Genomic DNA, 21,493 nt, shown 5'->3' with positions numbered 1-21,493 from the left:
TGCAGGAATCGAGAGACCCATTGGCTGGCTTCATGGTTTTGCCCACGTTGTGATTTTTGTATAGCGCACACATACATGGTAATTCACGATATACTGCCAGGCAGGGCCGGATTGAGGTTTGATGAGGCCCTAAGCTACTGAAGGTAATGGGGCCCTTTATATGCCCAGCTGTCCTGTGTCAACAACAAATTGTCACTGTTTTTGCATGTGTTGAATATATGCTATATGGTAATTTATGGACCTAATAGGTATCTAAAGCCATTTGCACTTAACAAAATATGTATTTTATCAAAGTAATTGTTGAACTGAAATTCAATTAAGAAGTATATTAATAGTGAAATAATTGTTAAGCTCTAACTTAAAATGATTTTTTATTCATAACGAACTTAATAATGCAAACACATTGGCATTTGGCAATAACAAAAGTTCCTTTAGAAACACAATTTACAAAGACTTATAATCTAGTCTCTATAAACTTGCTATAACATGAAATAATAATAGGTGTAAATATATGGTGCAAATTACTAATAATTATAAATTGCAGAATGTAGGCACCCTATATATAGAAATGAGCAAACCAGTGATATTTGAGGGAGCAGGCTAGCAGGCGGGGCCCATGACTTACATCATAGGAGCCCTAGACAACACAAAACACTGTTGCTGTATGTAGATTTTAATTTATTTGTTTTTTATCTTATATTTTGGAAATGTACATCCAGTTTTTTCTTTTTATTTTTGGGGGGGGCCCAAGAGAGTGGGGCCCTAAGCTACAGCATGTTTAGCTTATACGTAGATCTGGCACTGCTGTCAGGCGAAAAATTATGAAACCGATATCACGATATGGACTTCAAACCAGTTTTGGACGATGTATCTTTTACAAACCCCAGCTTCACCACCTCCAGCTGCTCATCTCCTTCCTTTCAGCCCATTTCTTCCCCTTTCCTTCCCCACAGGCATTTATTCCTTTGGCCTCTTCACTACCACTATCTTTGCCAACGCTGGCCAGGTAGTGACTGGCAACCAGACTCCGCACTTCCTGTCGGTGTGTCGACCCAACTACACTGCCCTCGGCTGCCAGGCGCCCCCAGGCACCATCTACGTCACAGACAAGGCCGCCTGCACAGGCAACCCCGCCCTGGTCACCGCCGCCCGCAAGGCCTTCCCCTCCAAGGATGCTGCTCTCAGTGCCTACGCTGTAGCCTATACTGTGGTACGAGGCTCTGGTGGGTGGTGGGGCCAGGGAAATGGGTGTCGAAGTGAAGAGGGAGCTGAAGTGGCAGGGGTACAAAGAAAGCGCCAATCTCTTCCCAGAAGGACATGTTGGATGTGGTGGAGGTGACTGCTGGGCCCACCTTTCGGAGGCCACCTACACCAAGTTTTCCGAAACTTGGGTCTCCAGCTGGTTTTGGACTACAATTCCCATCATCCCTGGCCACTGCTCCTGCCAGCTAGGGATGATGAGAGTTGTAGCTCCAAAACAGCTGGAGACTCAAATTTGGGAAATCTAGGGAAATCTAGGGTTTCCATATTTCAAAAAGGGAAAACCAGGACACCCTGAAAGTTAGGAAGACCCCAAAATTGTTGAGTTGTTGTTGTTTTTTTAGGAAAACCCAAAAGCTGTAGAGTTGTATTTTTTAATAACAAAAACGCCCCCCAAAACCACATTCTTGACTAAAATCCAGGACAAAGCGTCACCTTTTGGAAATTCCCTCCCAAACGTCATTTCTGCCTTTGAAATCCTGATAGTGTCTGGGGAAATCTGGATGTATGGCAGCCCTGGGGAAATCCTGACCTATGATCACAAGGCATGCCAGCCAGCTCTGGGTTTTGCTTGCTCCACCCCAAAGTGGGCTCCTTGGGAGGGCTGGGGTGCCTTCTGATGGGCATGAAGGAAAAAAGAGGGGAGGAAAGTGGGCCTTTTGCTATCAAGGCTCAGAAAAGAAATGAGTTTGGTGGCTCAGCAGTGTCACAAAGTGTTGCCTGTTCTGAGCAGAGAACCTACCTTCTTTCCAGATGGAGAAGACGGAATGGTCTACCTCCACAGTTGGAGGCAACCATGCTTCTGAATACCTGTAGCTGGAAACCATGGGAGGAGAGAGGGCTTTTGTGCTCATGTTCCCCTCGCTGGTTCCCCACAAGACGTATCTGGTTGGTCACTGTGAGAACAGGACGCTGGACTAGATGGGTCCATAGCTGTCAACCGTCCCTTATTTGGCGGGAAAGTCCCTTATCCCAGCACCGTGTCCCGCTGCTGTCCCTTATTGATGATGTCCCTTAAATTTCCCGGGTTCAAAGGAAGCAGCTCCTCTCCTTCCCTCCCTGCTAGCCAGGGAGGAGGGAGGCTCCAACTGTGTTGCTTGGTTGCCCGGCCCGCCCCCCTCTGGCCTCCTCTCACCAGCCTCAGCCCCCGGGAGCCCCTCCCCGCCAGGACTGGCGGGAGCCTCGGGCCCTTCCCCCACCATCCTCCTCACGGCCGCTGAACTGAGCCTCTCTGCCTGGGGTAGCATCTTTGTAGCTTGGATTTCGTTTTGCACGAAAAGTGGTTGCTGCTTGTAGTTATTTAATTGCAGTATTTCATCAGTTTGAGCAGCAACCTCTGGAAATTATCTGGTCCCTTTTAACTCCTTATTTCAGGTGGTTGACTAAAATCCCTTATTTTGGCTGCTGATCCCTTATTTTCGAGGCTGCTGGTCCCTTATTTTCAAATCTGTAAGTTGACAGCTATGGATGGGTCATTGGCCTGATCCAGCCGGCGAGTTTGTTTCTATGTTTCTAAATAATTTCCCTTTGCCTCTTCAACAACATCTGGGGGACGCCCAAGATCAGCAAGAAAGACTTTAACTGGGGTGGTGGCAGCAATCTGCTATGGGGTGGGAATACATAAAGGCGGGAATAAAGGCTCATCCAAACTTCCATTTGCTCCACTACTGAATTGGAACCAATGGCAATTAGTTTCCTGCAGAATGCTGCTTGTTCCACAGAGAGGATTTCCAGGAAAAGCGACAGAGCAGAGGCAAAATAGCTCGGACTAGAAAACTGCCCAGACCTGTGCTTTCTAGGAAAGGGACAAGCAGAAGTGTGGATGAGCCTGTTATGTACTGAGTTGAATAGGATCCAAACTGCAGCAGTCTGATTGGTCCTAGAACAATAGGATCCAAACTGCAGCAGTCTGATTGGTCCTAGAACAATAGGATTCAGAATGCAACAGTCTGATTGGTCCTAGAACAATGCAGCAGTATGATTGGTTGGCAGGAACCACCCAATCATGCTCCAGATATAAGTGAATCCACAACCTGATTGGCTTACAGTAGAATTCCAGAATTAGCCAATCATGTGCAGCCCACTGTGTAAATAATGTATATAAAGCAGATACTTTGAGGGGACTCGCATTCATTCCTCCTCACCACTATGAGCTGAATAAAGAGCATGAAATCACTTTGCGACTCTGAGTATATTTCAGAGCCCTTAATATCTGCATATCGAACAAGACTTTTCAATGTGTTTGCCTGTGTTTGTTTGTGTGTGTAAGAGAGAGAAAAGAAGGAGAGAGAAGATACATGGGCTCTGCCTTGGGCAGCAAAATGTCTTGGGGCAAGCAGTGGATGTCAGCCGCGAACGAGGGAGAAATTCATCATATCAAAGAACTGGAAGAGACCAAAAGATGATTAGAGCAGCCTCTATCCTGGGCTGCAGAGCCAGCTTCCCCATTAGGCTTCTTCCTGCATATAAAACACAGTGCAATTCAGACCGTGCAGCGCTGCCGAAAGGTGCTTGCTTATTTACTAGCTTTGTGCACTCGCTGCTTTCATGATTAAGATTTATTATTATTAAGGTTTTCATTATTAACATGATTAATAAGCTGAACAACCAGCTCTAGAGAACAAAGCAGCCGAGTCTTGCAGGAAGAAAGACACACATGCACAGATGCGCTGCTGGCCAAACTGACTTGGCAGAGAACCTTTCCCGACCCCAGATATGTGGGCTGGTCAGCCCCCCCCGAGAATGAAGAAAAGGAGCCTTCCCACATGAGAACCGATATGGGGCACACTGTTTCAACTGGGGTTAAAGCAGTGCTGTGTGTACTGAGCTTTCCATTGGGTGTGTGTGTGTGTGTGTGTGTGTGTGTGTGAGAGAGAGAGAGAGAGAGAGAGAGAGAGAGAGAGAGAGAGAGAGAGAGAATTAGGGAGGAGGCACAGTGGTCAGGGTCAGGGATGCTGACGTGGCCCCACTATTGAGGGATCCAATGTCTGATGTCACACGACACGTCATACAATGTGCTGATTTCGCACGCGCCACATAGTGCGAAGCGCTGATGTAACATGGGGGCCTGGCTCCCTCCTTAAGAACTTCGGGAGGGGCAAAGTATCTTGGCCCCCACTAGCTAACGCACCTGGTCACAGGTCTTGAGGAAATGTGGTGGCAGCGGCTACAGGAATGTAGGAAACTGCTGGTTGCTGTAAGGCCCATTTCAGTGGGAAGTTGCAGGAGACGGGCGGGGAATGATTCAGGACTCTGCAGTTGACTGCTACCTCTCTGGAAGCTCCACAATACAGAATATTCGCAATAAGAACTGTAAACCCGCCTTCTTTATTTACATTTTTAAAAGACCACACTATAATAGCTGTGCATCCTGCAATGCCCCCCTACTCTGTTATGCGTTCCTAATGCCCTCCAAGGAAGACTAAGCAACTGCCCCCATTGCCAGCCTCTGACTGTGACCCTCTGTTGCTCCTCCCTCCCCCTGCAGATGTACGTGACCCTGGTCTTCCGGCTGAAGGGCTCTCGCCTGGCCAAGCCTTCCCTGTGCCTGGCTCTCTTGTGCCCTGCTTTCCTGGTGGGTGTGGTTCGCGTTGCGGAGTATCGGAACCACTGGTCCGATGTGCTGGCGGGGTTCCTCACCGGTGGGGCCATTGCTGCCTTCCTGGTAAGTGATGGTGTGTCTGTCGTGGGCAAGACTGAAGGGAGGCAGGGGGAGGCGGGGCTTCCGCATAGGACATGGGGAAGAGAGAGCTCGGGCTCCTCCGCCTGCAGATGCTGGATGTTATCTGGTGCAAGACCTTGAGATGCAGAGAGATGACCTAGATGCTCAGGAGTTGTGCCATGTGGGCCTTCAAGGGTGGACTTCGTGAGCAGTAGGCTAATGTTCTGTTCTCTTCATTCTTTTCTCTTTGGTGATTAATAATAATAATATTTTATTTATATCCTGCCCTCCCCAGCCGAAGCCGGGCTTAGAGCAGCTAACAACAGTAAAAGTAACACAGTTTACATAAAATCACAATCAGTTAATTGAAATACATTCTAAAATCAATTCAATTCAGAGTCAAATTAATGGCAACCATTGGGCTGGAGTTCTATGAGGATTACAGAAGGAGAGAGGGAGTCAGATTGTGCCTTGGCCAAAGGCCTGGTGGAACAGCTCTGTCTTGCAGGCCCTGCGGAAAGATGTCAAGTCCCGCAGGGCCCTAGTCTCTTGTGACAGAGCGTTCCACCAGATCGGGGCCACGGCTGAAAAAGCCCTGGCGCTGGTTGAGGCCAGCCTAACCTCCCTGTGGCCCAGGATCTCCAAGGTGTTTTTATTTGAAGACCGTAAGGTCCTCCGTGGGACATACCAGGAGAGGCGGTCCCGTAGGTATGAGGGTCCGAGGCTGTATAGGGCTTTAAAGGTTAAAACCAGCACCTTAAACCTGACCCTGTACTCCACGGGAGCCAGTGCAGCTGGTATAGCACCAGGTGAATGTGATCCCGCAGTGAGGACCCCGTAAGGAGTCTTGTCATGGCATTCTGCACCCACTGGAGTTTCAAGGGCAGCCCACATAGAGTGAGTTCCATAATCAAGTCTGCAGGTGACCATCACGTGGATCATAGTGGCTAGGACAGGGCAAGAGAGGTAAGAAGATTGTCTTCCATAAACACGGTTTTAACAATGCGTCCCTAAGTGACTGTGGAGGCCAATTCTGGATCCACATGTCCTTCCACAGTGGGGACATAGGTTTCCTGGTGGGAGTTGATCACGGTGAGGGTTTGCAAAGCGTGCCTTCCTCTTAGCACGTTTCTCCATTTCGTCCTGAATTCGAGTGTCTTCAATGCCCATGACACCTTTGGTAAAGGCTGTTCTCCAGTTGGAGCACTCGCAGGCCAGTGTTTCCCAGTTATCAGTGCTTATACAGTGGTACCTCGGGTTAAGTACTTAAGTCGTTGCGGAGGTCCATTCTTAACCTGAAACTGTTCTTAACCTGAAGCACCACTTTAGCTAATGGGGCCTCCTGCTGCCGCTGCGCGATTTCTGTTCTCATCCTGAAGCAAAGTTCTTAACCCGAGGTACTATTTCTGGGTTAGTGGAGTCTGTAATCTGAAGCGTATGTAACCTGAAGCATATGTAACCCGAGGTACCAGTGTACTATATTTTTTCAGATTTGCTTTGAGAGCATCTTTAAACCTCTTTTGTTGTCCACCGGCATTTCATTTTCCATTCTTAAGCTGGGAATAGAGTAGTTGCTTTGGAAGACGAAAGAGGCCTAATTTAATAAGTGTCTGCACAGCAGTTACAGGAGCCTCCTCACCAGATTATTAGTATTATTATCAGATTAGCACTTCACCTACACCGAAGCCTCTAGGTGCCGTACAACATACAAAGTAGGAAATGCAATTACATGGAAACATTGGCAAGCATTGTGCAAAACTACGTGTAAAAAGCTTGCCTCTCCAAAATAACAGCCTCCGTAAATAATGTTACAAACCAACAGCAGAGGTGAGATGTTAATTCTAAAGCCCTAAAAATCCTACCACTGTTAAAGCTGACAAAATTGCCAAGGACTACAGAAAAATGAACAAACTTGTGGGGTGGGGCATAGCTTTGCCTGGCACCGAAAAGATGGCACAGAAGGCACCAGGTGATCTTCCCTGGGGAAAGTGTTCTATAGAAAGGGTGCCATCACCAAAAAAGTCCTGTCTCTTGACGCCACTCTTGTTTGTTTGTTTGTTTGTTTGTTGTAATTTCCAATTTTATACATTTCAATAATTTTACAATCATTTTAACATTTCAGTTTTGATGTATTTTTGTTTTTAGTTATACTTTTCAAGTTTATATATTTCATTAGTTTCACAATCAATTTAACATTTCAAAATTTGACTTCCTTCCCCCTCTTTCTGCAGTTTAAAAAATACATTCTGCATATCCAAATTAATTTAATTTGCTCATTTAATTATCTACTTTAAATATATACTCTTAAGAAACTGCAGGTTATTACAATAATCCTGCTAATGTTTCTATCTGTTTGCAATTTATCTGGAAATATATCATTCTAACATTCATAACTTGACTTCCTTCCCCCTCATCCTGCAGTTCCTTAAAATCATTTTAAATATTTTCTGCATATCCAAATTAACTGAATTTGCTCATTTATTCATCTACTTTAAATACATACTCTTACAAAACTGCAGGTTATTACCATAATCCTGCCAGTGTTCTTATCTGTTTACAATTTATTTGTAAATATTCAACAAACCGTTTCCATTCTTTTATAAAAAGTTTGTTATCTTGATTTCTTATTCCTCCGGTAAGTTTCACCATTTCTATGTATTCCAGAAGTTTTTGTATCCATTCTTCCTTTGCTGGGACTTCTTCTTTCCACTTTTGGGCGAGTAACATTCTTGCTGCTGTAGTTGCATACATGAATAAATTTCTATACAGTTTGGGTAGATCTGTCCCTATAATTCCCAACTTGATGCCATTCTCTATACTTCAAGTGGAGACATAATTTTCAAATAAAAACATCTTGAAGGTCCCAGGCCACAGAGAGGTTAGGCTGGCCTCAACTAGAGCCAGGGCTTTTTCGGCTGTGGCTCCCATCTGGTGGAACGCTCTGTCACAAGAGACTAGGGCCCTGCGGGACTTGACATCTTTCCGCAGGGCCTGCAAGACAGAGCTGTTCCACCAGGCCTTTGGCCAGGGCACAGCCTGACTCCCTCCTTCGGCAATCTTCGCGGAGCTCTGGCCCAATGGTTGCCATTGGTTTGATGTGAATTAATTTTATAATGAATGATTTTAGAGTGTTGTGTTGTGTTGTACTGTTGTACTGTTTTATTGTTGTTAGCCGCCCTGAGCCCGGCTTCGGCTGGGGAGGGCGGGATATAAATAAAATTTATTATTATTATAAGAGAGCCCCCACTGACAATTATTAGGTTAAGATAGGCTTATTTAGGAGGAGTTCAGGTACCAGGTTCCTAAGCTGCATAAGGCTTTAACAGTTAATACCAACACTTTGAATTGGGCCAAGAAACATCCTGGCACCCACCTGTGTAATATCCTCAGAACACCTGATCCTGGTAAGTCACCGTGCTGCTAAATTCTCCACCAACTGAAGTTCTGAACCAACTTCAATGGCAGCCTCCTGCATTAATCTAGAGGGAGGTTACCAGAGCTAGGCTATCTCCATCCAAGACAGGGTCACAGTTGTGCCACCAGCAGTCCACACCACAGGGAACGTCTGTGCCTTCAGTGGTAACAATGGATGTAGGAATGTTCCTAGTCTCCTTCAGGAAGAGTACAACCACCTCCAGAACTGGCTGGGTACCACTTCTCTGGACTAAGAAGCCATCCTCAAACAGCACCTCTGTCTTGTTTGGATTTTGTTGCTCTCATCCAGTCCATTGCTACGCCCAGCACATCCACACCCAGAGGAGATGAAAAGGAGAAACGTGTTTGTGTGTCCATCCGAAAAGTTGATAATGCACTCCAGAATGCCCCACTTGGCAGTTTAATGTACTGTAGATATTAAATAGCATAGGGGATGAGACTGAACCCTGTGGAGCCACAACCCCTAACTAGGTCAGCTATCCCAGAAGCGTACCATGGTAGATGATGCCAAAAATGGTTAGAGCGGTTCTCAACCTGTGGGTCCCCAGATGTTGTTGGACTATACTCCCATCATCCCTGACCTCTGGCCTTGCTAGCTAGGGGTGATGGGAGTTGTAGTTCAACAACATCTGGGGACCCACAGGTTGAGAAAAACTGGCTAGAAGAACCAAGAGGATCACATTTCTACTGTCTCCTTCCTAGCACAGGGCAACCCAAGGTAGTGACAAAAGCACACCTAACCCTTGGTTGATATGGATCCAGAAAACCAGTGTCCTCCAAGAATATCTGAATCTGATCAGGTTTGGTGGTGCCTTTTAACAGGACCTTACCAGGGTTTCGTTTGAATTCATTTATGAGCACAGAAGTGTGTTTGTTTAAATGCCAGCAGGTGGTGGTATTGCTGCAGGGGACCTCAAATTAACTGCTGTAAGGGACCTCAAGAAACACCAGGAACAACTTAACATGACACAGCAGGGGGTTATTGGAATTGTAGTCCAAGAACTTCAGGAGGCCCGATGATACTCATACCTTCCCTAGGTACTGTAGTGCACATAGAACTGAGTCCTGCAGCCCCAAACAAATTGTGTGGCTCGTTGTGTGGCTAGGGTACTCTTTCCCCATTGTGGGGAAATAATGTGTGACTGCTCGGGCCCCCTTTGGTCTGACCCAGCAGGGCTTTCACCATATATGGAAAGGAGTCAAGGAGCTTGGCCAATAGCCGTTGGCACGGAGTCAAGGAATGCTAGCATTAGCAGAAAGTGCCATATGTGGTGGACCGGTAAAAGGGTAAAAGAGTATTGGGTAATAATTCATAATGAATTGAAGAAAATGTTTATAAGTACTTTTCCAGAGTCCTTTTTGTTGAGGATAATTCAGCCGGAAATTCCCAGGTGTCAAAAAAGGTTATTTTTGTATGCCGCCACTGTGGCCCGTGTTTTGTTAGTCCAAAAATGGAAAATGAGCGATGTCCCAACCAAAGAAGAATGGCAACTTAAACTGATGGATGCACAGCTTGTGGACCTAACATATAGAATAAGAGAACAATAAGAACGTACATTTAAAGAAGATTTGAAGATGTTTATTGCATATATGGGGGGGGGAATTGTGTACACTCGAAAACATGGGCAGCATTAAGATAAATTCAACAATGCAAACAAGGTTTGATGGATGTAATAATGGAATACTGAATGGTTTAGTTTATGTAAAATATGCAGGGATTTATGTTATGCAAAATGAACCATGGAAAGAGAAGAGGGGAAGTCATTGATGTTTTAAGGTTGTTTAAATGCATTTTTTAAAGTGTAAAACAGAAAATTTAATAAAAAATATACACAAAAAGGAAAAAAAGTAAAGGAAAGGACTTGGGGAGCTTGGCCTATAGCCATGTGCATGGAGTCAAGGAAGGCTAGCATGAGCAGAGAGTGAAGAACTAAAGTAGAAGAACTAAAATTGGGCAGAAAATTTAGTTGTTGTTGTTTAGTCGTGTCCGACTCTTCGTGACCCCATGGACCAGAGCACTTCCACTGCCTCCCGCAGTTTGGTCAGACTCATGTTTGTAGCTTCGAGAGTCTTCACTTCTCATGAGGTGGCCAAAGTATTGGAGCCTCAGCTTCAGGATCTGTCCTTCCAGTGAGCACTCAGGGCTGATTTCCTTAAGAATGGAGAGGTTTGATCTTCTTGCAGTCCATGGGACTCTCAAGAGTCTTTTCTTTCACTGTATTGTTCGGGATCAGGCGAAGAGGGTTTTTATGCTCCTACCTTCTTTTGCTGGCAGGTGACTTGCGTGGTCAACAATTTCCAGAGCAGCCCACCTACGGCCAAGAAAACAACCCCAACTGAAAGCAGCTTGCCCAGTGTCCCTGTCATGGGCTTGCCCTGTGTGGACAGTTCCCTAGAAAAGTTGAGTGTGGCTCAGGTAAGCGGCATCCCACCCAGCAACCCTTGCCTACCTCCTGCTCTGCGACGTCCTGAAACATCTCTACAACTTATGCACAGACACACAGTTGGCTCCAGGTTTGGGGGTGGGCTGTGGGCAAAATGTGGCCCTCCATTGGGCTCCCTCCTCAGTCAGTGGGCCATGACAGGCCTACATGGCACAGTGGGAGCAGGAGTGGGGAGCAACTAGAGCTCTCTGATCAACTGGCTTTAGCCACCACTTAAATCCCATACAGCATCCCAGAGGAACACTATGTTGGGGCATTATGGGAAATTCCTCCAGTTTAGATGCTAGACCCAGTTGCTTGGAGTGCTGGGTCTGATAGATAGATAAATAGATATATCTTCTGATATACATGTAAGGCTATCATCATTCAGTCCTACTTGGAGAATTTCTCATCACAACCCTGAGTTTGCATGAAGTTAGGGTGGGGAAGGGCAGCAAAAACAGGTTATAAAATGCCGCTTTTAAACAGCAGCATAGGTTGGACTAAAGGAAAAAGAGAAGGAGAAAGCGGTGATTTTAAAGAACGCAAAGGGTTTAAGTAGAGTGAGGAGGGGGTGGCACTGAGGGATGGAAAGTGGCAATTTAAAAGTTTGAGCACTGGAAGGAGTGAGTTAGGAAATGCTCTGTTGTGTTAGCTTCAGATAGTCCATAAGTAGCTTCCCACAATCATACATTTCATTCCTGGTGCCTTGTGTTGTCCTCAACATGAAGTTTTGGGCTCAATGCAGTAATTTAGAAGAGATATTCTATGGGGAATTCCATGTATGACTACCTGAGTTCCACCATGAAAGTGGGATGTACCTTAATAGACCAAACAAGGAGAATTCAAAAGTCTCTGTTGCTTAGAGGCCCATATAATCTTGGTGTGATGGAAAGGACAAAACTGGGAGAAGACAGAAGGTGTCTAGTGAAAAATGAGAGATGATAGCTGGGAGGGAGTAATCAGGAAGCGAGAAAGGAGGTTGTGGTAATCCAGGAAATGTTTGGGTGGAAGAAATGGGTTTTAAGAGGGAAGGCAAAGACGAAAAACAGGTTGTCTCAGATGTAGGGAGCAGCTCCAAAGTGACTGTTGAAGACTGGAGAGCAGATGAATTTGTGCAGAGGGAAGGGGGCAGGGGTTGAGGAAGATGGGAGGGCAGAGCTATAGAACAAGTTCATATAAAGCAACCTCTTTTGTGTGATGGGACATGTCTGGCTGCCCATCACATGGTACCTAAGCTGTCCTGCAGCCACTCTCTTATCTCTTTGCTCCACTTCAGGAGTGGTCAAAGGGAGGACTGACTAGCTGTTGCCTTGATGAACAACTGGGCAGCTGCTTTGGCATGGTTTCTGAGAATTGCCCTTCTTACAGGGATATCTGAAACCTGGTGAATATCATCATTCACGCATGAGTACCCACCATCACAGATTAATTCACGATTGTCTGAAAGCAGAGTATGTGTTTCCTCAGTTTTAGAAATGTATGAATGAATGCCAACAGCCAAACCAAGCTGACTATAAACATTCATTGGTGTATCCCCGAGCTTTCAGTTATTCACAAAATCTGTTTAGATTGCCAACCTTTACACGTGAATGTGACACACCCGAACTTTTCTTTTGGCCTCTTTTACACTTACAACTGTTCTCTTTCTTCGTTATTTTCTGCACCAGAGCTTTTACTCACTAATAATCTATATGCATAGCATTGAGTTTTCCCTCCATTCTAAACCACCTTTCCCCCCCCACACTACTTTTTATCTCGATAAGGATTTGGGTCTCCAATTCTCTATCCAAGTACCGGTATGTAGCCTTGGTGAGGTTTGTGTGTCAGGGGTGTGTGTTTGTGTAACTTTTTCTCCCCCACCCACCCACCTCATCAAATTCTATCTCTGTAGATCATGCCACACATTTCCTTTTAATATTGCCATAATCCATCCCTTTCTGTTATCAGTTGCTAAATCGTTGCTTCGGGCTCTGATTGTTTCTCATCTGGGATTCCCGTCATGTTTTGTTTTCTGTCTGGCTCTCTCCCACCTTAAATTTTTCATTTCTCTTCCAAGTTCTGCTTGCTGAATAATCCATACCGCATGGCGGTGCATTGATCATGTCATTCCTCTTTACTGCTTACTGGACTGGGTCCCTATTATCTTCCAGAGACACTTTTGCTTCCTGCTTTGACATCCTGGAAAGACCTTTCGGCTCTTTGCACTTGCAGTTTCCGATCGCTCGCTATGTTGCACTATGTCTGCTTTTTGCTCCCTCTCCTGACGAGGCCTTGGATTTCTTGCCCTGTCCTTCCCTTCTCTACTTGCTAGGAGTCCTCTTTCTCCTGCTAATGTCTTGCTTTCTTCCATAGAAAAGCAAACAGAATACACAGGTGCTTTTTTAAAAAGTGCCTTGCTGTCTAAACAAATAACCACAGAAAAAAATAATCCAACATGCAAAAAGTGTTTGATCTATTGGCTCACAGTCTGAATGCAGAGAGCTTTTAAAGATGCCTGGACTCGATGCCAAGAATAAAATGGAGCAGCGCCAAAAAATTGAATAGGGTGGGTTCATTTGTCAGAAGGAAAAGGGCTCTTCTTGGCTGAGCTATTCTGAACCGTTTGAGAGGGGAAGGTTAGCATAAGGAAAGGCCAGGAAGCAGGAGGTAAGGAGTTGCAGAACTTGGAAAGGTGGATCTTTAGGGTGATGAAAAGGAGGAGGAAGCAGGGGGCAGCAAGACATGGTCAATATCTTGCCAGCTCTAACCTCAACAGGGAAGTGTGTCAGGCTAGCTACTCCCCTTAGTTCTTGAGCCCCTAACTCTAGCTGCCTCCCTGGATGCGGGGAGGCTAACCGCCACAATGATGCTTGGACCACGAGGGAGGAAGCCACCTGCCAGCCAACTCTCTTGAATTCCCAATCTCCTTGCAATTTGCTTATCTCAGAGCCCGCTCAGTCCACCCTTCCCTTCTCTGCTCACATATCTGTAAGCCCAGAGTGACTCCTGTTCAAGCAAAGTCTCATCTTCAGCATGGTTGGGTGGGATTGGCAGTGTAGGGCAGGGGTAGGGGACCTGTGGGTCCTCCAGATGTTGGTGAACTACCTCACCCCTGGCTATTGTCCATACTAGCTGGGGCTGATGCAATTTTGAAGCAGGAGGTTCCTCTCTCTGTGTCTACTTTCCCCCGTGCAGACACATCAGTACAAGTTGAGTTGTAGTCCCAACACTTTCAAACAGCAACATCTGAAGGACAACATAGTCTCCATCCCTGCTTTAGACACAACCCCTGTGATGGAAATGTGGGACTGATTGTGGACCTGATTGGTCCTCTGCCCCCAACCAAATGCTGCAGGCAGGCAGGCAAGGAGAAAGTGGCCCTTCTACACAGAAGGCATGGGCTGACATAGTTGTGAGTCGAAGCCCTGCTTTGTGATGAAATAAGACACACGGACACAAGTAGTTTAGGTTAATGGGCTAAAAAAGGCCACAACTTTATTGGTTACAGAATGTGAGTGGTATTGGCTTAGGCATTGGGATCTGAACAGACTATACTTGACTCCTGCCCGCTCTGCGGGGAGTCACACGAGGGTTAACAACCAGTAGGGGGAGCTTGTTGATGCAAATCAACTGGAAGCTTTCCCCCAGTCACTAGGGGTCAAGCCATGGCCCTAGCCGCCAACTGGGCTTCGGACAGGAACCACGACCGCTGGATTCCTTTAACAGAATACCCTTCAAGGGGAGGGGGAGGTGATGGCCACAACCTCTCCTCCGACACACAATGCATTTCCAGTGCCTAACCACCAAACCTTACAAAGTTGTGACAATTTGCTACGAGGTAGGTGAAAAACCAAGTGGCTGGACCCAATCTGCCAAGTGGAACTTATTTACTACCAGGCCCCTTGGGCAACCAAGGCGACCGACTGAGGTCCATAGCAAGGTCAGGTGCTGAGGCAAAGCCTAAAGGGAGGGCGGGTGATCTGAGGAAGCCGGGAACAAGAAGGAGGAGCTTGTAGGGCCCGCGGCCTTTTTAAACAGCAAAACCACGCCCACCAGCCCACTGGATTGGCTGGCTGGAGTGTGTGACACAGGCCCAGGATTCCAATGACACAGGGGGCCTGGCCACGCCCCCCTGCGGCCGTGGGAAGTGATTCCCGCTCACAACACCTCCCCACCGGGAAGAGGAGAGGCTTTACACATAAACAGAGTGAGTTTTTGTGAACCTTTCCATGCCCCGAATTCTGGAACTTTTGGGATTCGCGAGTCCTTCTTTGTGTGGCATGAGCCACCTTGTCCCCAAGCCCTCGCCATTCTCCACACCTTGAAAATAATCCAAAACTTCCATTTCCTTCCCTCCCCAATCCAAGCAAGTGTGTGTTGACCAAGCAGCTAATTGTTTCAATCTCTGTGTCGTTCTCTCCCAACCATCCGTGTGTGCTCCCCCACTCCGCTGCCATGGTGCTGCCTGCCCGCCCCCCTTGGGGTGGGGTGGGGATGTAGCAGGTGAGGGACCCCCCAGAAGAACAGGAGTTTTCTACACTACTCTCAAGAGGCCTGGAAAGGCAGCTAGCGCGATCTCTCCGCTTGGCGGCGCCTGGAAACGCAGCAATGGCCCGCCCCTACGAGTAAGTGACTGATCCGGAGGAAGGGGGAGGGAACTGCCTTTGGGTCAGACTCAGCCCCCTGCAAGATGCCATCCCCACTGCTTGCTCAAGGCGGAACACTCATCGAGGGAGAATAATATTTGGGCAGGGCGTCAGTGTAGGGAATAACTAGAGGGCCGCAAGAGTTGAGAAGAGAGGGCTGTGCGAATGGATGGGTCCAGAGAGACAGACATGAAGATGTCAAGGGAGTTGGGTCAGTTGCTTTGATGGTTTGAGGAGACCCTTCAGGTGGAAAGGAAGCATGGAAGGAAGCAAGAACTTTCCCATCCACCTACACTAGGTGAGCTGGAATGCTCGAATTGAAGCAGAAATTCCCCACCCCAACTAGGTATGGTGAGGAGAGGACGCCCCAGCTGTGTAAAGCCCATAGCTCAGTGCCCAGGTACAATTCCCAGATTCTCCGGGAACAGCTGGGAAAGATTCCTGCCTGAGACTCTGGTGAGCTGCTTCCAGCCAGTGTAGAAGACAATACTGAGCAGGTTGACCAAATGGGTCCAACTTCCTCTATTCCTTAGTCATCTGCATGGCTGGGGTTGCCTTGCAACTAATGGGCATCTCAACATTGATATACCATAGCCTAGTGTTTCTCAAACTTGGATCTCCAGCTGTTGTTGGACTACAACTCCCAATATCCCTGGCCAATGGTCCTGCTAGCTAGGGATGGTGGGAATTGTAGTCTAACAACAGCTGAAGACCCAGGAGAAACATTGCCATAGCCTGTGAGCAGAGGCAGCCTCTAAGTGCGGTGAATTGCCCAGCAGGCAATTCTCTTATCTTAAGAAGAAGTATATTTTATTAGGGAAAATGTCTAAGAATTGGAAGCACATTAGAAACTGAAGAGATGTCCTGAACATTATTTAATACTAAAGAGAACAATGAACCAGGAGAAATAAGCCTCAAAGTGTTCATTTGGTTCTTCCACTTGGCTTTTTAGCCTGCATCCCTCATGCCTTTTTGCAGGGGTGTGGGGCTGTTTTCAGCCTGAGAGTTTCCATCTATCTTTTAGGATTGGTGCAGCTGACTGAATTTCCATCTCAGTTTCAAAACCCACAAAATATTTGGCCCTCTTAAAGTACACACACACACACACACACACACACACAAACACACACAAGTATATAAGGCAATGCTAATTACATGGCTGCCTGGAAATGAGAGTCATGATCCCTACAGTTAGTTTTCTGTTCAGTCGAGTAAAGGTGGGGGAATCTGTGGCCCTCTCAATATTGCTGGACTACAACTCCCATCATCCCTCACCACTGGCCATGGGTTTGGAATCCTACAGCATTTTGGGGGGTGGAGCACAGGTTCCCTTAATGAAGTCCTACACTTAAGCTGTCAGAGGCTCTTGAACATCACAGGAAATTGTAACCAGCGATGCCAAAATACCTCTGAAAAGTAGTTTCCGGTCTACATGGGTTGACACATGTGATAACCCATCCTACAGGATGAGCAAAATTGGGCCAGCACATGCAAATCCAGGAGAGGTCAGCTTGTTTTGATCGCAGCTTGCGGGTGGAGGAGGAATGCCTGTCATAATATGATGTCCACCGAGGGGGGGGGGATTGTCAGCATCCATCTGTCTCAAGATACAATGGAGTGTGCCTTCAGGGGTGAAGTCAGACTGCGGTGTTAGCAGCACCAAAGTGATCACCTCAGAGTGCAAGCCTGGGCAGTGTGTTCGGAGGTCCTGGGCTGCCCAGAAGACAGGTTGCCCCTCTTGGCCTTGCTGATGTGGTCCAAAGGAAAGCAGGGCACCATGCAACCAGTGGCGTAGCGTGGGTTGTCAGCACCCGGGGCAAGGCAAGTAATTTGCGCCCCCTAACCCCTAACCTGCCGCCACTGCCAGCTTCTTCTTGCTGCTGCCTGGTCTGGTCTGGTGTGGTTCTCTCCCGCGCTCAGCCCTGCGCTGGGCGGCCGCTGCACTGTCCCTCCCCCAGATAGTCCCTCACTCTCTCTCCGCACCGCACGCCTGGCACCCACCCCCTCCACAGTGGGCGGCGACCCAGCGGCTCGGATCGGATTCGCACAGCCAGCACTGCAGTGAGAGAGAGTGAGTGAGCCAGGTAGGGGCAGAGAGCTGCGAGTGCGAGCGCCCCCCCAGATGTTGCGCCCGGTGCGGACGGCCCCCCCTGCACCCCCCACGCTACACCACTGCATGCAACTGTCTTAGGGACTCGACTCTGGATTTGTGTAGGATTAGCCTTTTCTTCTCCCAAAGATATCCTGCAAGGGGGCAGACGTCTAGGACCAGAGTTTTCCTACTCCTAGATGGGTACCTTTCCAGGTTGACGAGCCCCATCTGCCCCTCAGTGAGGGGGCAGCATCGCCCTAAATTGCAGAGAGCTCTCTTCGTTTTAAGGGCAGGGGATAATCATCCTTGGGCGAGATCCTTATTCTGACAATTCTGTGTGCAACAGGAGGCCTGGCAACATGGCGGAGTAGGTTAACAAATGCCCATGGAGGTGCGTTTGCATGGACAGCTTATCTGTGGATGCCCATTGCCCATCCTGCAGGCAACATGCACCAGCCTTTCCCCCCGCCCCCTGCTTCCCTGAGCTTGAGCATTAATAACCCGCTTGCTCTGGCTGTGCCATGCTTTCTCTGATGCTTTGCAGAACAGCAGGAAGTGACCTCAACATAGTGAGCAAAGTCCTGAGGGTTAGCCTGCTTGGGCAGCTGGGGTACAACCCAGCAGCTGGCTTCCTTAAGAATGTGACTGCCACACCATGCTTCTGCTTTGGTTTTGAGCACTGGAGGAAGACAGCACCTCTCTCTTGAAGAGCAGCAGGGATGACTCATGTCTGGGGGTAACTAGCTCCACTGGGTCCCAGGCTCCCTTCCCAGCAGTACTGATGGGTCAAAGACAGGCTGAAAACAGGTGCAGTCTGTTCCCTGAGCGTTGAATGCACTTTGTCGCATATCTGCTGCAGATCATATGACCCTCGAGAAACAAACGCTTGCAGGCACATCCTTCAAAGGAAACCAGCAGCAATGTTGTGTTTATGTGTGTGTGTATTTGTGTGTGTGCGTGTAGTTCTGTGCTAAATACTCCAAATTCCGCAACTAGAAAAATTCTGAGACTAGAATAAATTATTCCAGCTAGATAAATTTACATAGCCAACCTAATCCACACACATAGGTCACAATCCTAGGCCCACTTACAGGGGAATAAGCCTCACCGAACACAGTGGAACTTACTCCTGAGTAAGCAGGCACAGAACTGTGCTGCAAGTCTTGGTTTTCTTTGTTGCTGTGCTGCTTTGCCTTTTTTATATATATGTTGTTCACACCAAAATACGTTATTTGTTGTTGCTGTTTGAGACATTTTTGCAACAACCAGAAGACAGGGGGTGAAGTCTCATATGGAAGGGCTATAAGTAAAGACTAGGTCAACTTTTCCTCTGAATTTTCCAAACCTATAAGCGGAAAATCCTCCCTTGCACTTAAAAATACCATCTTACAGCCACAAGGACTAGGAGTGTGCTTCTTTAAAATGCACACACATCAACAAGATGAGGAAAGCTTTAAAATTACTGGATTTACTCAAATGTAATGCACACCTTTTTTAGCCAAATTATGTCGCGAAAATTTGGGTGTGCATTATGTTTGATGGTGCATTTACATTTGCCAGCAAATACTTTTTTGTTTTCAAGGTTTTGAAAATTGAGGCACGCATTAGATTCGATGGCGCATTCCTTTTGAGTAAATGTGGTACTAGATTCCGCTTGATAGATTACCTTGGGTGTTGCACCACAGTCATGACCCTGCCGTTTTGGCTCTAGTAAGGCCCAGCTGAAGGTTCTGATCAAACTCAGACCTCTCAATCAGTTTGTTACTCTTTCTGAAGGCAGAACTGACTCTCTTTCTTTTGCCTCTCCCTCTTTCTGTTCCAGAATCACGGAGTTGTGTTCTCAGAGGTCACCTGATCCTCAGCTGTGTCTTTTCCCCACCACCCCAGATGTCCTCATTCCCTCCCGGTCAGTCACAAGCGAGGTCTGACCTATGGAGGCACTCCTGGTCTCCTTACTGTGGGACTGGGCCTTTTTTTCAGGGGGGTGGGGGCGTCTAACTTCTCACACTCTCAATTTCCCAACCTCCTCCTTGGCCTTTCCTGGGACCAGGTTCGTTGATTGTCATGACATACTTCAGATTATCTGATGCGAGTGTGCAACATAGCTTGGGGGCAAGGAGAATAAGAATGAAACCACCTACGTTTTCCAGGGAGTCTGGGGCTGTTTGCAGGGGCTCGATCTTGCTGCTAGTTGTGTGTCTTCTGGGAGACTGAACCTACTGGGACTTTAAGAGTTAACTCCTCACCACTTCCTTCTTGCTGTGGCCTTTTTAAGGAAACTGGGATGCACACTGACCGACTTGGCACCCCCATCCTTTCCACAGCTGCTTTTTTCTCTTTTGGAATGGGGTTCAGTGCTGTTTCCAAGAAGTAGCTTTGTCTACATGGAATGACATCCCACACCCTTTGAGCCCAAAGGAAGCAGGTTCTCAGTTATATTCAACCAGGAATGAGCTGGGTGGAGTTTTGTCCAAAGACAAGGCCAATGGCCAACGTCTGAGGATTTGGTTGGGGAACAAAGGAACCCAGAAACCCAGGCAGGGAGGACAGCATGACTAAACCCAGGGGCTACTATAGCATTGTTTGGGAGGCTGTTGAGCTCCAGAGCTGGGGACAAGGATAGGAAGTGTTTCCTTCTAGTGTTCAGCAAAGCAGACTAGAGGGAGGCATTTATGGAACACCAGCTTAGCGACTTACAGGCCGGCATCAGTCGGTCCACCAGAAAAGACAAAGGCCTCCAAATGCCGATCACATAACAAGTGCTGTTTGCATACCAGCCTCTGTACACCCTAGGGAAGGGGAGGAACATGGGGGATGGTGGGTTGGAAGCATTTCAGAAAGGCGTCTGTGGTGGGCTCTGTTTCTATGTGCAGCAGCTGATCTTGGCACCTTCTGGTGGACCTCAAAACCGGTGGTCATTTTAATAAAGAGCAGTTGTGTCAGGATACATCTCAATCAGCAGAGAAGAACCTCTGTCTGAGACCTTGGAAAAAACATTTCTGGTCAGAATAGACACGATTCTGGTCGAGGCAAACCAATGACCTGAAACATATAGCCTCCACATGCTCATAGAACCCTTATTGTTAACCCCAGGCTATGTGGCATTCTGCAAATGTTCCAGATCAGTTTCTGCTGTGGCTCAAATGGAGCCTTTGCTAGGATGGACCAGGACCAGCTGCTGTGCTCTAGAAAGGGCTCCCAGAGCTCTGCGTTAGCATGACTCTAAGCATATAGAGTCCCTTGAGCCCTGAACCTTCAATGGCCCATTAGACCAGTTCCCTGTAGTCACATCCCCCATTGGGCTTGGAGCCATTTGCATGTGGGTATTCTAGGGTGACTTAGGGCAGACCCTCCAACCCTGTTGTCTCTTAGGGGCATGCTCTCACTACTGATACAAGAGTTGAAGCAACTTCTCTAAATTCCCATTCCCACTGCGGTCGAAGCCAGGTCAGGAATAACATTAGCTTACATGCATGACATAGATAGCTTCATTGTCCCCGCCACACCTCTTTTGCCCGCCAGCAGCAACCCCACTCTTCCAGATATTTCAGTTGCAAGCATCTTGGCAGACAGTGCTGTCCTCACAACATCCTGCCTGCCCACTGTGGGTAACCCCCCAGCTTCTGGGAAGAAGAACTGACCCGGGCCTCTCTGCCCATACATTTGAGAGACCCCCAACTCCCATCCAAGCCAGCGCCCCGGCCTGGTGCCGACAACCGCTGCTGTGCCAGTGCAGCAAAACCACTGGGCATATTTTGGATACACCCTGGGGACAGAGGGATGCTTCAGAGAGCATCAGAGGGTCTGGGCTGCTGCTACTATGCTTGGAGCAATGAAACACCCACACGTTTCCAGAATGAATTGAATAAACTAATGTTTTAACAATCTCTCTTGTTCAGGCAAGTCATTCATTTGAGGAAGGGTTCTGGTGGTTTGAGTGGAACTTGGGGATGCCCAGTTCACTGTGGATCAAATATGGACGGGTCAATGTTGG

At 47.5% G+C, this 21,493-nt stretch overlaps 1 protein-coding gene across 5 annotated transcripts in view; it reads left to right on the top strand.

Annotated features, from left to right (window-relative positions):
* Nucleotides 1-21,386, top strand: part of PLPPR2 (phospholipid phosphatase related 2) — a 52,761-nt gene extending 31,375 nt beyond the window's left edge. For 2 of the 5 annotated variants that reach the window (XM_081176768.1, XM_081176767.1), the window contains 5 exons: nt 954-1,210; nt 4,748-4,924; nt 10,632-10,772; nt 15,262-15,386; nt 19,322-21,386. In XM_081176768.1, coding sequence (XP_081032894.1) covers nt 954-1,210; nt 4,748-4,924; nt 10,632-10,772; nt 15,262-15,386; nt 19,322-19,427 — 806 coding nt within the window. In that variant the 3' untranslated portion in view covers nt 19,428-21,386. Of the gene's footprint in view, nt 1-953; nt 1,211-4,747; nt 4,925-10,631; nt 10,773-15,261; nt 15,387-17,845; nt 17,891-19,321 lie in introns of all 5 variants that reach the window. The other 3 variants (XM_081176770.1, XM_081176769.1, XM_081176771.1) reach the window with 3 other exon arrangements.
* The last annotated feature ends 107 nt before the right edge of the window (nt 21,387-21,493 follow it).

Source organism: Podarcis bocagei (assembly GCF_964188305.1).
Source record: "Podarcis bocagei genome assembly, chromosome: 17".
Classification (NCBI taxonomy): Eukaryota; Metazoa; Chordata; class Lepidosauria; order Squamata; family Lacertidae; genus Podarcis; species Podarcis bocagei.
The sequence above is the reverse complement of the archived record's forward strand: the minus strand, read 5'-3'. Positions and strand labels throughout refer to the sequence as shown.